Raw genomic sequence first — 15,449 nt, forward strand, 5'->3', positions numbered from 1 at the left:
TCTGGAGGTCTTGGGACCAGCCTTTGTTTCAGCAGAATAATCACAACTAGAATAATCAGGGATAAAGTCCAAAGAAGATAAGTCTTCTTCAGTCTGTCTCCTTCACAACCGGCGGGAGAGCCACCAGAAGACTAGTCAAGTCTTATAGTCCTCTGGCTGAGTTTGTCCCCAGTTTATATACTCTATTACAAATACATCATTACATTATACTGAGTATAAACCAATTATTATATCACTAGGGAACCATTATTTATTTTAAAATTAAATCAATCATACTGAACTAAAGAACTCACATGCTAAAAGACATAACCATTGTCTTATTAATTCCACTGAGTTAACACCTTGTTGTAGGATTAAATCAATCATACAGAGTTTCTGCCCTTTACACTTTGGGTATGATTTGAGGAAGGACAAGGCCAAGAATTACAAAGGACAGGAAGGTGTTTGATCTGGAGGAAATAACCACCCTAGATACATTCAAGTATTAATATATATAATTCACTCTCCTCATATCACCTAAATATATAAGGCATATTAGTACTTAATATTTGTCAAATTGAAATGATGAGGCCATCTGCTTTGCCCATTTCTCTTCTCTGTATTTAAATCATCCTAAATAGATGGTTGCCAATCTTGTTTTTAAAGCTTCCCAAGGAAAACTGCACAGGCTCCCTTATTTTGGGTTGTTCCAGTATTTCTTCACCCTTTCAGTTATGAAACCCAAATCTCCTTGGTGCAATTTAGACCTATTTCCTTTCATTTTGACCACTGTGAAGCAAGGAGGAAATAGATCTGCATATTCCTCTTAGATAGTGCTTACTATCTAAGCCAGAGAACCTAGAGAGAAGAAATATAGAATGGAGATATTTAATACTATTATTACTATTACAATCTAACATTTACATATCACCTACAATATACCAAGCACTGTGCTAAAGTGCTGTGCAAAAATTATCTTCCTTATCCTTACAATAACCTTGAGAGGTAAGTGCTATTATTACAATGTTTTATAGTTGAGCAAACTGAGGCAAAGATCAAATACCTAAGATCTCAGAATCTCATGAATTCTTGACTCTAGGCCCAAATTTCTATCTATTATGCCATCTAGGCATCATTAAGTAAATAATATGCCAAAAAATCACATAAGGGATATTCAAGGGGCTAAATTTCCCATCACAGCTCAATCAGAAAAAAAGCTTTAAAAACATCCTCAATCAATTAGTTAATGAAGATTATGTGTTATAAGACTATTGGAGTTTATCATGGGTAATGAATCAGTCAACAAGAATAAATTAAGTATATTGAGGCTATAAAGGCAAAAATGAAATAGTCCCTGCCCTTACATTCTATAGGGAAAAACAAAATGCATACATGTAAATATACAAAATATCTATAAAGTAAATACAAGTTTGGGAAGGAAAAAGTCACTATCAACTAGGGGGAATCAGGAAAGGCCTTTTGTAGGAGGTGCTATATGAGCTTTAGGGAATCTATAGGTTCCCTATCACATTAGAGGATTCCTAGGGATTTAACGACAAGAAAGCATACATTCCAAACATGGGGAATAGATTGCAACCAGGCAATAACAAGAAGTGGAATGTTGTATACATAGAAGAGTCAATAAGCCAATTAGGTTTTGAATTGAACTGAACTGAAGAATGAATTACTCTTTTAAGAGAGTAACGTGCAAAATCCGGAAATTTAAGCTGGAACTGTATTGTGAAAGGCTTCAAAGATTAAAGTGAAGAATTTGCATATTATCCTAGAGGAAAAGCATGAGAGTGACATGATCAGATCGGTGTTTTAAGAATCTTTCTTTTGCTACTGAGCAGAAAAAGGACTTAGTGAAGAGACAAGTCAAATAGGCCATTTAGGTTATTTAAACAGAGCACTTGAAAAGTGATGAGAATCTGCACTAAATCTGCCTGAGAAGATAGAACGGTATAAATGTTAAAAATATAGAATTAGAATCTTCAAGACTGGTAACTAATTGGTTATTTGGGGCTATTTCATTGGAGTATGATTATAGGCTACATTGTGAGCTTGGAAACTTGGGGAAAAAGTAATGGCATTGCCTTCCGTAGAAGGCTCGGAAAAGGAAAAGGTATGAGGGGAAACGAGAGAATCAATTAGGTTTGGGGAAAACCACTTCCCATCAGCAGGTCTCAGTTTTCTCTTCTGTAAAGTGAAAGGATCGATCAAGATGACCTCCACCTCTTCCAACTCTAGATTTAAGAAGTTCACGAATTTCCCAATTGGGCCAAGTGAGAGAAGATAAACTATTGAGGGAAAGGGGCGAAGGGCGGGGACGAGGCAGCGCCCAGCAGTGGATAGAGCACCACCTCAGAAGTGCGGAGATCCTAGCATCGCCACTTTCTAGTCCCTGGGAGAGCAAATCACTTTCCTTCTCTAGGATTCACTTTCCTCCTCCGTAAAAGGAGGGCGTTATGCTCGATGACCTCTAAGGTTTCTTCCAGTTCCAGATCTCTGATCACAACAGTACGAACCAGAGACCCCCCACGTGGTCCAGGCTCCAGAATCACCAAGCCCGGGTTTGGGCTCCGCTCTCTCCCTCCTTCCTTATTTGTGACTTTGTCACCAACCCGCCTTCTCCTTTCCCCCTTAGCAGAGCAGCCAGAGATCAGCGGGCCAAACCCTTTCCTCAAACCGCCGGTCGCCAGCAACCAGGTTACCGCCCCAAGGTCCCTCCGAGGCGTGCTCCCACCCCCTACCTTCGGCTCTCACGTCCACTCCGGTCTCACCAGCGATAGGTCGAGCGGGAGCCTAGGCCACACCCCCCTCCCTCTGTATTGGTCAGTCGAGTTTCGGGCTGCTCCTTCCCTCCCTGCTCCCCCACCCCTTCCTCCGGCCTCGGGCCAGCCTGGAGTCCGGGGGTGTTGGGTCCCGCCTCCATGTGACTGCCGGGTCGGGAATTGGCGGCGGCGCGGCTGCCATTTCCGGTTTGCCGGAGGTGGGCGGGTGGGGTGCGGCGCGGAGCCGGAGCGGCCGCCAGATCCTGCCTCGCACCTGGTGCTGCCGGCAGGATGCGCCCAGGGCCCGGGGGTTGCTGCTGCCGCCGCCCTCCGCTGCCGAACGGCTGCGTCGCGAACGGGGAGCTGCGGAACGGGTATGTGAGGAGCAGTCCGGCAATCGCCGCCGCCTCTGCCACTGCCACCAGCCAGGTACGGGGCCAGGGGCCGGGCGGCTGGCCGGGAGCTCCTCCGGGACTCGCTGCCGCCTCCGCCGCGAGGTGGGACTCGCGGGTCGGCGAGGCTTGGATCCTAGGCGGGGCCGCTGCGTGTTCAGGTGTATGGCCTCGGACTATTCCCCCTCCCCCCCTTCCTCCTCGGAGCTGCTTCCCCCCTCCCCCTCCCGGGATGCTCGGCCAGTGCGGCGCTGGGGGTGCCTTCCTGTCACCTGATCCTGCGGGGCTCAGGCACCCCAACCCCAGCTATGAGGAGGGAAGGAGTATTCTGGTGGCGGGGATACCCCCAGCTGGTCGCGTACCTCCTGTAGACCTCTCGTCTACTCTTTTACCCACTTCCTTCTTCTTCCTCTCAGGTGTTTGCTTTACCTGTTGGTCGATATGGGGAATAAACCCGCCTTCTTCGGAACCCTTGGAAGGGTGTGGGAGGAAACCTGAGGTTGACATTCAGCCCTTCGGTGACATTAAGTGTTTGCCACGTGCGGAGCCAGGCTGCAATGTCTCTCTCTTGCATATGTATGTACGGGCTAACTAGCTGCCCCACAGGCGCGCACTTGCCTCATCATTCCCTCTTTGGGAGAAGACCTATCCTCTGGGTAGAGTAGTTGTGTAATGGTTTGTGTGGCCCTCTGTTCAACCTGAACACTGAACAGATAGGCTGTAAACTAGGGTATCTTTTGACCTGGTAGTGACTTGCAATGAGTCTAATAATTGAGAATTAGGGCTGACTCACCAACTAATTTGAAGAGGCATTTCCTGCAGAATATTCAGTGATTGTACGTGTACTAATTTCTTGATTTATCCATAGATTACAACAATAGAGTCCTTGCCCGAGAGAAGCTCTGAATTTTCTTGAAATGCCCAAACTTCCACGCAGCAGTGGAAAGTTTTAAATTTAGAACAGTGACTTTTTTGCTGTCAGTTATGCTGGCTTTAAAAATACCTGGCCTTTTTGGGATGGTTGTGATGATTTGCAGTTACTATTAAATAACCCCTTCAGGTACTGTTTTTTCTCGTGTGTATATGTGGGGAGGAGAGGGCAGAATAGCTTAGTACCTGACACTACCTGAAACCTTGGTACCACTATGCCATCTAAGTGTCCTAATATACAGTAAGTGCTTAATAAATGCTAATAGTTTAAGAATAATTTTAAAAAGGAACCAAGGTTTTCTCTAGTAGCTGTGACAATTGTATTTTTCAGTAGAATGAATATCTAGTCCGGGAAGAAGAGGCCTATCCCAGACTTATTACTGTTTAGAAAGTAACAAAAAAGAAAGAAAAAAGGCATGTTTCTCCAAATAGAGTTATCTGTCAGTGCTTAGTAGTGATAGAAGTGATATTAAATTCAGTTAAGAGAAAATAGGTCAGACGCCCTTTCTATTGTTTTAAAGTATAAGGTGAACTATAGTAGAGAGCAGTGTCCTGAAGCTGAAGTAGCCTGCTTCCCTTGGAGTCAGAAGAATCTAGGCTCAGATCCCTGCTACATATACTACCAGTATGATCTTTGACAAGTTAGCAATGATTTCTCTGCTAGTTTCCTCCTTCATTAAATGGAGATGATACTTTCACTCCTTCATTGTTATTGTAATTGAAGTATTTTAAGATTTATGAAGCATTGTATAAAGGGACATTAATACACTGGTGCATCTTTTAATTTTTAAAATAATTTTATAGAAGATTAAATGATAAATAGGTTATTTAATGAAAGAAGCTTTGACTCCTATGATGACATGAAAATATATGTAGCATGGTTTTTTTCTGGGCTAAAATGTAGCAATGACATTTAACTTGTTTTCCTGTTGAAATTGTAACTAAGAAAATAAGTTGAAAATGGATGAATGAAAACAGTGTTTCTTTTCCAATGGGTCATGACCCCTTCTAAGAGGGAAAAAAAAGGAATCAAGAGGAAGATCATTTTCAACATAGGCTTGTGTTCTTAATGCTTGGTATGTCTTTTGTTTAAATGCTTCCTTCCCTTCTCTAGAAGCAAAAATCGTTTTACTTTAGTAAAATCAGGGCCCCAACCACCCCACAATTTGTAAATTTGCATTCATAATTGTGAATGCTATTTAGAAGTTTTCAGATTGTAAGAAATATCAAGTTATAAGAATGAGAACAATATATAAAATATAATATTGCAACTAGTATCCAACTTAACTAGTTGTGACCCAGTTTTATGGCCTAAGGGAAAATGGCTGTGTCTGGAGGAAAGCTAGGTATATCTTTTGTGTCTATAAAAGAAGAGATAGAGCAAATTCTTTGTGGATCTCCTAAGATCACAGTGTACTTATTTGAAACTGCCATAATAAAGAGGATCTTAAATATTGAAAACTATTAGTGCTGAACTTCATTTTCAGTGTTATATTTAGATGGTTGGAAGAATATTGCTTAATTTGCTTCCTTTTTTTTTTTTTTTTTTTTTTTTAACAGAGTGCCCAATATGGGTAGTTTTGTTCCTTCATGTCTTTTTTTTTTAAGCAAGCTAAGAAAAGGAACAATGCTGTTTAAAAAAAAGAATAAAATTAATGCATAATGACTCAACTATTTGGGGTTTTTTTGGGAGGGAAAATGTTATGTCATTATAAAGGATAGATTTGAAGATGTGTATGGATATGTAAACTATTAGCTAAAAAGTATCCTAAGGTGTTATAATATGGTTTCTACAACTAAGCTATAAAGTGGCTTTCTTACCAAACCAAATAATCACCCACTATATATGGACAAATGCTGGTTGGCCTAATCAGGCTACTCTGTAAGGTATTTATGATTTCTTAACACTACCACCTTTGTAGTAATTCTTAGTGTTCACTTTGCTCTTCTAAATGGTGTGTGAGATTATTATTTATATATTTCTAGCTATCTTGCAAAGTTATTTTGAAAAAAGTATTTTGTAACTTGCTGTGATTTTCAGTAACTTTAAAACTACAGTTCTAAGAGTACAGACTCACAGCTGATTTAAATAACGTAGACATAATGTAATGTTGTTTTTGAGCCTCTTCTTTTACAGATGAGGAAACTGAGGCCTAGGAGTACATGGCATTGGGCAGTACCACTTTGACTGCTGGTGCTTATTTTCCTGGAAAGTTTTGGATTGTTCTTGCATTTGTTCTTGCTCAATTCTTTAGGAAGATCACCAGGGTTCTTTTAGTCTCCACCCTATCAAATACATGGCCAGGAAGGAAACATACTTGTCAGATGTTCTCTGATTGTGCTTTGAGCCTTTCCAGAGAGTGTCTCAAGGCTTTCATTGAAACCTAATTTGGAGTCCATTCTGTACCATGTCTTATGGTAGCATGTTATACTTTTTTTTCTCTCTTCTTTTCCTTGAAAATTGAAAAAAAAAATTGTTCCCAGAAATCTAAGAGCTGAATCACAAATGCAAAATGAACTTGTGAAGGCATAAAAAAATATGTTTAAAGGGTGAAAGCTCTAGGCTGTATGTAGAGATTTAAGACTGTGTCTTTTGTGAATAGGAAGGCATTTTGAGAGGAACAATCAAACATTATTGTGTAATGGTGCCTCTGGATGCTTATGGATATCACCAAGAAAGAGCAATTGAACAATAAAGCATTGATTTTTCAGACTCTCCCTTCCCCCCTCTTCCCCATGTACAGCTGAATGGGAGAGGGGTCTTGCTGGTAATTTATAGTTGGGAAATGCTACCATTACCAAAAGCTTTGAAAGAATCATAAAGCTAGGAGTCATCTTAAAGGATTTTACAATTCATTTTCTGGCCTTTTGTGCACTGATATTTTAATCATCCTAGTTACATTGGTTCTCTGTCTTGATATAATGGGAGAAAAAAAGAATACTATTAAAATTAGAAGGTTTGGGTGATTTTGGGAAAATTATTCAACTTTCTTGAGCTTCATTTTTTTCCTTTATAAAATGAAGAGATTGGAAAATGATCTTTAATGTCTCCTTTAACTCTCCATCCTATGATTCTACCTCCAGGAAAGAAGATTGTATCATATTCCCCAAATAATATGTTATTATCAAGAATATACCTCATGAAGTAATTAGATGGTCAATCACTTGTTCTGTCTGCAAAAGTAAAGTAGTGTGACAAGTTACCATCCTCCATTATTAGTGAGTCTCTGCCTTCATTTTTGTGATAATCTGTATGTATCCAGCTGATGTGCACAAATCTCAAAACACAGTTAACTTTAAACTTTTAAAAAATGTTTTATTCTGGGAAGGAAATATTGCAAAGTAAACTTTATAGAATATTATAATAACATTAATATTGGGGAATAATACTTTTAACATCTGGCTATGTTAAAACTTTTTTTGAATATTTACATGTATGTTTAATAAAACATTCAAATTTCCATTTTGAAATCTTATTTAAGTAAGCATAAATATCCTCTTTAAGTGAGCTGGAAAAGGAAATGCCAAACCATTCCAATTCTTTGCCAGGAAAACTCTAAAATAAACAACAACAACAAAATATGAAGGCTAATTATGAAACTTTTTTTTTTAGTCTAAAGACTTTTGCTTTAGGGGTAGCTAAAAGATGCTATGGATAGAGCACTGACCCTGGAGTCAGGAGGACCTGAGTTCAAATCTAACCTCAGGTACTTAACACTTCCTAGCTGTGTAACGTTGGGCAAATCACTTAATATCAATTACCTTGCCAAAAAAAAATAAAAAAAAGAATCTTGCTTTCACTTTTTTTATGTTCTTTGTAGGTCAGCTCTTTAATTTTATTATTGTGCTGCTTTAAAAAAATATATCGTCTATATGCATCTTTGAACTATACTTCATATTTATAGATATTTGAAAACGAATCTTAATTATATTATTGTCATACATTCTTTTTAACACAGATTCTTCTGACTTTGTCAGTCAATTAATAGTATTAAATACCTATTTCATGTTTGGTGTTGGAGATAAAAATATGAAGAATGAAAGAAATCCAGGGATAGCGAGGTGGTTAGTGGGTAGAGTACAGGCTCTGGGGTCATGAGGACCTAGATTCAAATCCAGTCTCAGATACTTATTGGCTGTGTGACCCTAGGCAAGTCAGTTAAAATTGATTGCTCCTTCCCTCCCCTTAAAAAAAAAGAATGAAACAATCCATATTTACAGTGAGCTCATGTTATAAAAGTACATATAAAAATGCATGCAGCATAAATATAAAAAGTTGGTAGAAATACAAACTATAGTGTACAATGTAGTTTTAAAAGGAAGAATCAAATTTATAAGAATTCAAGCCATTCTCCAATTGATAAATGGTTAAAGGATATGAACAATTTAAAAATGAAGAAATTGAAACTATTTCTAGTCTTGTGAAAAGGTGCTTTAAATCACTGTTCATCAGAGAAATGCAAATTAAGACAATTTTGAGATACCACTATACACCTGTCAGATTGGCTAAGATGACAGGAAAAGATAATGATGAAAGTTGGAGGGCATGTGGGAAAACTGGGATACTAATACATTGTTGGTGGAACTGTGAATGGAGCCAACCATTCTGGAAAGCAATTTTGAACTATGCTCAAAAAGTTATCAAACTGTGCATACCCTTTGATCCAGCAGTGTTTCTACTGGACTTATATCCCAAGAGATCTTAAAGGAGGGAAAGAGACTCACATGTGCAAAAATATTTGTGGCAGCCCTTTTTATAGTGGCAAGAGGCTAAAAACTGAATGGATGCCCATCAATTGGAGAATGGCTGAATAAATTATGGTATATGAATTTTATAGAATATTGTTCTGTGCAAAATAACCAACAAGATGATTTCAGAGAGGCCTGGAGAGACTTACATGAACTGATGCTAAGTGAAATGAACAGAACCAGGAGATCACTATACATGGCAACAAGACTGTACGGTGATGAATTCTGATGCACGTGCCTCTCTTTCACAATGAGATGATTCAAACCAGTTCCAATTGTTCAGTGATGAAGAGAGCTATCTACACCCAGAGAGAGGACCGGGAGAACTGAGTGTGGTTTACAACATAGCATTTTCACTCTTTTTGTTGTTGTTTGCTTTCATTTTATTTTGCTTCAGTTTTTCTCTTCTGTGGCATAATAATTGTATCAATATGTATGCATATATTGGATTTAACTTACATTTCTGCCATGTTTAACATATATTGGACTACTTGCCATCTAGGGGAGGGCATGGGGGAAGGAGAAAGAAAATTGGAAAACAGGGTTTTACAAGGGCTAATGCTGAAGAATTGTCCACACATGTTTTGAAAAATAAAAAGCTTTATTAATAAATAAATAATAAAATAAAAGGGAAAATAATAGCATTTAAGGGGTAAGATCAGGAAAATCAGCATTCTAAAGAAAGAGACTGGGCAAAGATAAAGGAGGTTGGGAATGCATTCCAGTCAGGGGGAGGAGGAGGGAGTTGGTTTCTCTGAGGCAAAGGCATGGAGGCAGGAGATGAAATGCTCTGGAATAGATAGAAAGCTGGTTTGACTGGATCATGGAGTACAATAGGAGGAATGATGTTGAATGAAATTAGGCCCACGGTGTATAGGACTTTGAGAAAAACTAACCAGAGGATTTATAATTGATCCTAGAACAATAGGAAGTATCTGGGGTTTAGTAATATAATCATGTATCCATTCTGAACTTTTTCCCTTGCGTAGTTGTTGTAGATATTCAATTCTCACTTTGTATTTTTAAAACATTTTTCCTTATCCAAATGTGCCACTGCACCTTTCCTATATTTTAGCATCATTCTTTTGTAATTCCTCCAATTTTACCAAAATCCTTTTGATTTCTTATCCTCTCATCCAAGGCGCTGGCTCTTCTACACTCAAACTTAATAGTTGACTCTACACAATTTCTTAGTCATTAGATATTGAGAAAATATTTTCCAACTTCTTATATAAGTATCATATTTAGAATTCCTATTTTTAAAAAAAATTGTCAGTGTTGGAAGGATTGTTGGATGACAGAATTGCTAAATGCTCTGTTGAAGCTTGATTTAGTCCAGTCATTCTAGAGACAAATTAGATTTTTTTTACTTAATAGTATTATATTTTTTCCAATTATTTGTAAAGATGATTTTTAATATTGATTTTTGTAAGATTTTGCACTCTATGTTTTCTTCTCTTTTCCTGCCTCTTATCCAAAACAGCGAGCAATCTGATAAAGATTAAACATATTGACATAGGCTAAATAAATCATGTTAAATATTTTTTTACCTAAGCCATATTGTGAAAGAAGACTCAACAAAATAAATTATAAATTCTGAAATAAGCCTGCCTATCATTTCTTACAGAACAATAATATTCCATTACATTCATATACCATACCTTATTCAGCCATTCACCTGTTGATGGGCATCCACTCCGTTTCCAATTCTTTGCCACCACAAAAAGATGATACAAATATTTTTATACGTATGATCCTTTCTTCTTTTTTTATGAGCTCTTTGGGATATAAACCTAGTAATGGTATTGCTGGATCAAAGGGGATGCACAATTTTATAGCCCTTTGGGCATATTTCCAATACAGTTTGTAAATTTAAAATAAGGTACATAAATTACAAATAATTTTTGACTAGGGATCCCACTATTGGATATTAAAGAACAAAACGAAGACATTAAAATATTCATAGCAACTTTCTTTGTGGTAGCAAAGAAGTGGAAACAAAGCAAGTACTTATCAGTTAAGAGCATAACCAAAAATAGCTATGGTATAAGAATGTAATAGAATGTGCAATAAGAAATTACTTATTCAGAAAAATAATGTTAGGATTTGTACTAATTGATAGAGTGAAATAAGAACTAAAAGAGGCAATATATATAATTATACAAATGTAAATAAAATTAAAATTATCATTAAAAAGAAGTCAAACTGATCAAGTGAAAAATCAGCAAAGATTCCGGAAAATAAATTTACTTTCTCTCACTGCATGGGTTAGGAGGACATTTACTAGGTTAGAATGCTATATCTATTATTAGATGCAGGAACAGTATTAAATATATTTTCCCTTGATTTTTAGTTTTTGTCATAAAGGCATTTATGCCTAAATTGAATTTAGTTAAGGGAGGATAATTTTTTTTTTGCAACATATTTTGCACATATTTTTTTCTTGCAAAATTGGCAAAATGTCTCAACAAAACATTTTTTTGAAATATCAAATATTCTAATCTTCTGCATTGGGGAGAATATGAGAAAACAGAGAAAGCTTACCTGAGTAATATTCATGCTTACAGGAAACCAGACTGGTATTGTGAATAGCTTGATATATGTTTTGTGAATTCTGATTTTATTTGGATTGGCCGATGAACATCTGTGAATTTAGCAGTTGAATAAATAAATGTAACTTCATTCTCATTACCAATGAAACAAAAGTAACTTTTGAAACTCTCCTATGGTACTTATATTTTTAAAACCTTAATTTTGTTGTAGAATACTTTTTGAAGATTTGGACAATTTTTTTTTTAGTAGTATTTTATTTTTCCAGTTAGGTGTAAAGAGTTTCCAACATTCATTTTTTTTCCTTCTGTATTTGTGATATTTAATGGATAGTAGAAAACCTTGAACTTGTGCAAAATCTAGATTTGCTTAAGCAATACCTTCTTGATCATTAGAGATTTCATTTTTTGATTATTGGATTATTCGTTCTTTATTTTCCTTTTTCCTTTCTCTACCTTTCTTTTTTACTATTGGCTGTATGTTTTTGTGCATGTCTTTTCTTTTTTCTTTTTTTTAATTTTTATTTAATAATTACTTTATATTGACAGAATCCATGCCAGGGTAATTTTTTTTAACAACATTATCCCTTGCACTCGTTTCTGTTCTGATTTTTTTTCCCCTCCCTCCCTCCACTTCACCCCCCAAGATGGCAAGCAGTCCTATATATGTTAAATATGTTGCAGTATATCCTAGATACAATACATATTTGCAGAACCGAACAATTCTCCTGTTGCACAGGGAGAATTGGATTCAGAAGGTAAAAATAACTCGGGAAGAAAATCAAAAATGCAGATAGTTCACATTCGTTTCCCAGTGTTCCTTCTTTGGGTGTAGCTGTTTCTGTCCATCATTTATCCATTGAAACTCAGTTAGGTCTCTTTGTCATAGAAATCAACTTCCATCAGAATACATCCTCATACAATATCGTTGTCGAAGTGTATAATGATCTCCTGGTTCTGCTCATCTCACTCAGCATCAGTCCATGTAGGTCTCTCCAAGCCTCTCTGTATTCATCCTGCTGGTCATTCCTTACAGAGCAATAATATTCCATAACATTCATATACCACAATTTACCCAGCCATTCTCCAATTGATGGGCATCCATTCATTTTCCAGTTTCTAGCCACTACAAACAGGGCTGCTACAAACATTTTGGCACATACAGGTCCCTTTCCCTTTTTTAGTATCTCTTTGGGGTATAAGCCCAATAGAAACACTGCTGGATCAAAGGGTATGCACATTTTGATAACTTTTTGGGCATAATTCCAGATTCCTTTCCAGAATAGTTGGATTCGTTCACAACTCCACCAACAATGCATCAGTGTCCCAGTTTTCCCGCATTCCCTCCAACATTCATCATTATTTTTTCCTGTCATCTTAGCCAATCTGACAGGTGTGTAGTGATATCTCAGAGTTGTCTTAATTTGCATTTCTCTGATCAATAGTGATTTGGAACACTCTTTCATGTGAGTGGTAATAGTTTCAATTTCATCATCTGAAAATTGTTCATATCCTTTGACCATTTATCAATTGGAGAATGGCTTGATTTCTTATAAATTTGAGTCAGTTCTCTATATATTTTGGAAATGAGGCCTTTATCAGAACCTTTAACTGTAAAGATGTTTTCCCAGTTTGTTGCTTCCCTACTAATCTTGTTTGCATTCGTTCTGTTTGTACAAAGGCTTTTTAATTTGATATAATCAAAATTTTCTATTTTGTGATCAGTAATGGTCTCTAGTTCATCTTTGGTCACAAATTTCTTTCTCCTCCACAAGTCTGAGAGATAAACTATCCTATGTTCCTCTAATTTATTTATAATCTCGTTCTTTATGCCTAGGTCATGGACCCATTTTGATCTTATCTTGGTATATGGTGTTAAGTGTGGGTCCTTGCCTAATTTCTGCCATACTAATTTCCAGTTATCCCAGCAGTTTTTATCAAATAATGAATTCTTATACCAAAAGTTAGAATAGTTGGGTTTGTTAAACACTAGATTGGCATAGTTGACTATTCTGTCTTGTGAACCTAAAAAGGTCAAGACTTTCAAGGGGAACTAATGAAAAAAGAAATCAAATGAAGGTGGCCTAGCTATACCAGATCTAAAATTATATTATAAAGCAGTGGTTACCAAAACCATTTGGTATTGGCTAAGAAATAGACTAGTTAATTAGTGGAATAGGTTAGGTTCAAAAGACAAAATATTCAATAACTTTAATAATCTAGTGTTTGACAAACCCAAAGACCCCAGCTTTTGGAATAAGAACTCACTGTTTGACAAAAACTGCTGGGAAAATTGGAAATTAGTATGGCAGAAACTAGGCATTGACCCACATTTAACACCGTACACCAAGGTTAAGTTCAAAATGGGTTCATGATCTTGGCATAAAGAATGAGATTATAATTAAATTAGAAGATAGTTTACTCTTAGACCTGTAGAGGAGGAAGGAATTTGTGACCAAAGAACTAGAGATCATTATTGATCCCAAAATGGAAAATTTTGATTATATCAGATTGAAAAGTTTTTGTACAAGCAAAACTGATGCAGACAAGATTAGAAGGGAAGCAATAAACTGGGAAAACGTTTTTACAATCAAAGGTTTTGATAAAGGCTTCATTTCCAAAATATATAGAGAACTGACTCTAATTTATAAGAAAGCAAGCCATTCTCCATTTGATAAATGGTCAAAGGATATGAACAGATAATTCTCATTTGAAGAAAGTGAAACTATTTCTAGCCATGTGAAAAGATGCTCCAAGTCATTATTAATCAGAGAAATGCAAATTAAGATAACTCTGAGATAATCACTACACACCTGTCAGATTGGCTAAGATAACAGGAAAAGATAATGACCAATGTTGGAGGGGATGTGGGAAAACTGGTACATTGATACATTGGTAGAATTGTGAATACAGCCAATCTGGAGAACACTTTGGAACTATGCTCAAAAAGTTATGAAACTGTGCATACCCTTTGATCTAGCAGTGCTACTACTGGGTTTATATTCCAAAGAGATCTTAAAGAAAGGAAAGAGACCTGTATGTGCAAGAATGTTTGTGGCAGCCCTGTTTGTAGTGTCCAGAAACTGGAAACTGAGTGGATGCCCATCAATTGGAGAATGGCTGAATAAATTGTGGTATATGAATGTTATGGAATATTATTGTTCTGTAAGAAATGACCAGCAGGATGATTTCAGAGAGGCCTGGAGAGACTTACATGAACTAATGCTGAGTGAAATGAGCAGGACCAGGAAGTCATTATACATTTCAACAGCAATATCAATTCTGATGGACGTGGCCCTCTTCAACAATGTGATGAACCAAATCAGTTCCATTAGTGCAGTAATGAATACAACCAGCTACACTCAGTGAAAGAACCCTGGGAAATGAGTATGAACTACATAGAATTCCCAATCTTTCTATTTTTGTCTGCCTGCATTTTTGATTTTCTTCTCAGGTAAATTTTACCTTATTTTAAAGTCCGATTCTTGTGCAGCAAAATAACTGAATGAACATGTATACATATATTGTATTTAACATATATACTTTAACATATTTAACATGTATTGGTCTTTGGGGAGGAGGTGGGGGGAAGGAGGGGAAAAGCTGGAACAAAAGGTTTTGCAATCGTCAATGCTGAAAAATTACCCATGCATATATCTTATAAATAAAAAAGCTATAATTAAAAAAACAAAACTTTCTTGATTCTAAATCTTAAAAAAAAAAAGAAAAGAAAGAAATATTTGCTGTAAAAATTATTTCCCAGCTTTTTATGTCCTTTCTGATCTTTGCTGCATTCATTGGCTTTGTTTGTGGAAAACCTTTTTAATTTAATGTGATCAGAATTATTCATTTTGCATTTTATAATGTTCTTTAGTTCTTTGATCAGAAATTTCTCCCTTCTCCAAAAATCTGACTAACTAAGCTTTGCTTTCCTGATATACTTATAGCATCACCTTTGATGTCTAAATTATGCACCCATTTCATGGTATAGGGTGTGAGATATTGTTCTATGCCTAGTTTCTGCCATGCTAATTTTCCCAGCAATTTTGGTCAAATAATGAGTATCAAACTGTAAT

At 36.6% G+C, this 15,449-nt stretch overlaps 1 protein-coding gene across 1 annotated transcript in view; it reads left to right on the forward strand.

The window, feature by feature from the left end:
- Positions 1-2,969: 2,969 nt before the first annotated feature.
- The window catches only part of SPTLC2 (serine palmitoyltransferase long chain base subunit 2), a 154,299-nt gene continuing 141,819 nt past the window's right edge, over positions 2,970-15,449 (forward strand). The window contains exon 1 of the mRNA XM_051977509.1: positions 2,970-3,182. Within this exon, the coding sequence (XP_051833469.1) occupies positions 3,045-3,182 (138 nt within the window). The 5' untranslated portion in view covers positions 2,970-3,044. The remainder of the gene's footprint in view (positions 3,183-15,449) is intronic.

The sequence above is a fragment of the Antechinus flavipes genome, chromosome 2 (assembly GCF_016432865.1).
Source record: "Antechinus flavipes isolate AdamAnt ecotype Samford, QLD, Australia chromosome 2, AdamAnt_v2, whole genome shotgun sequence".
NCBI lineage: Eukaryota > Metazoa > Chordata > Mammalia > Dasyuromorphia > Dasyuridae > Antechinus > Antechinus flavipes.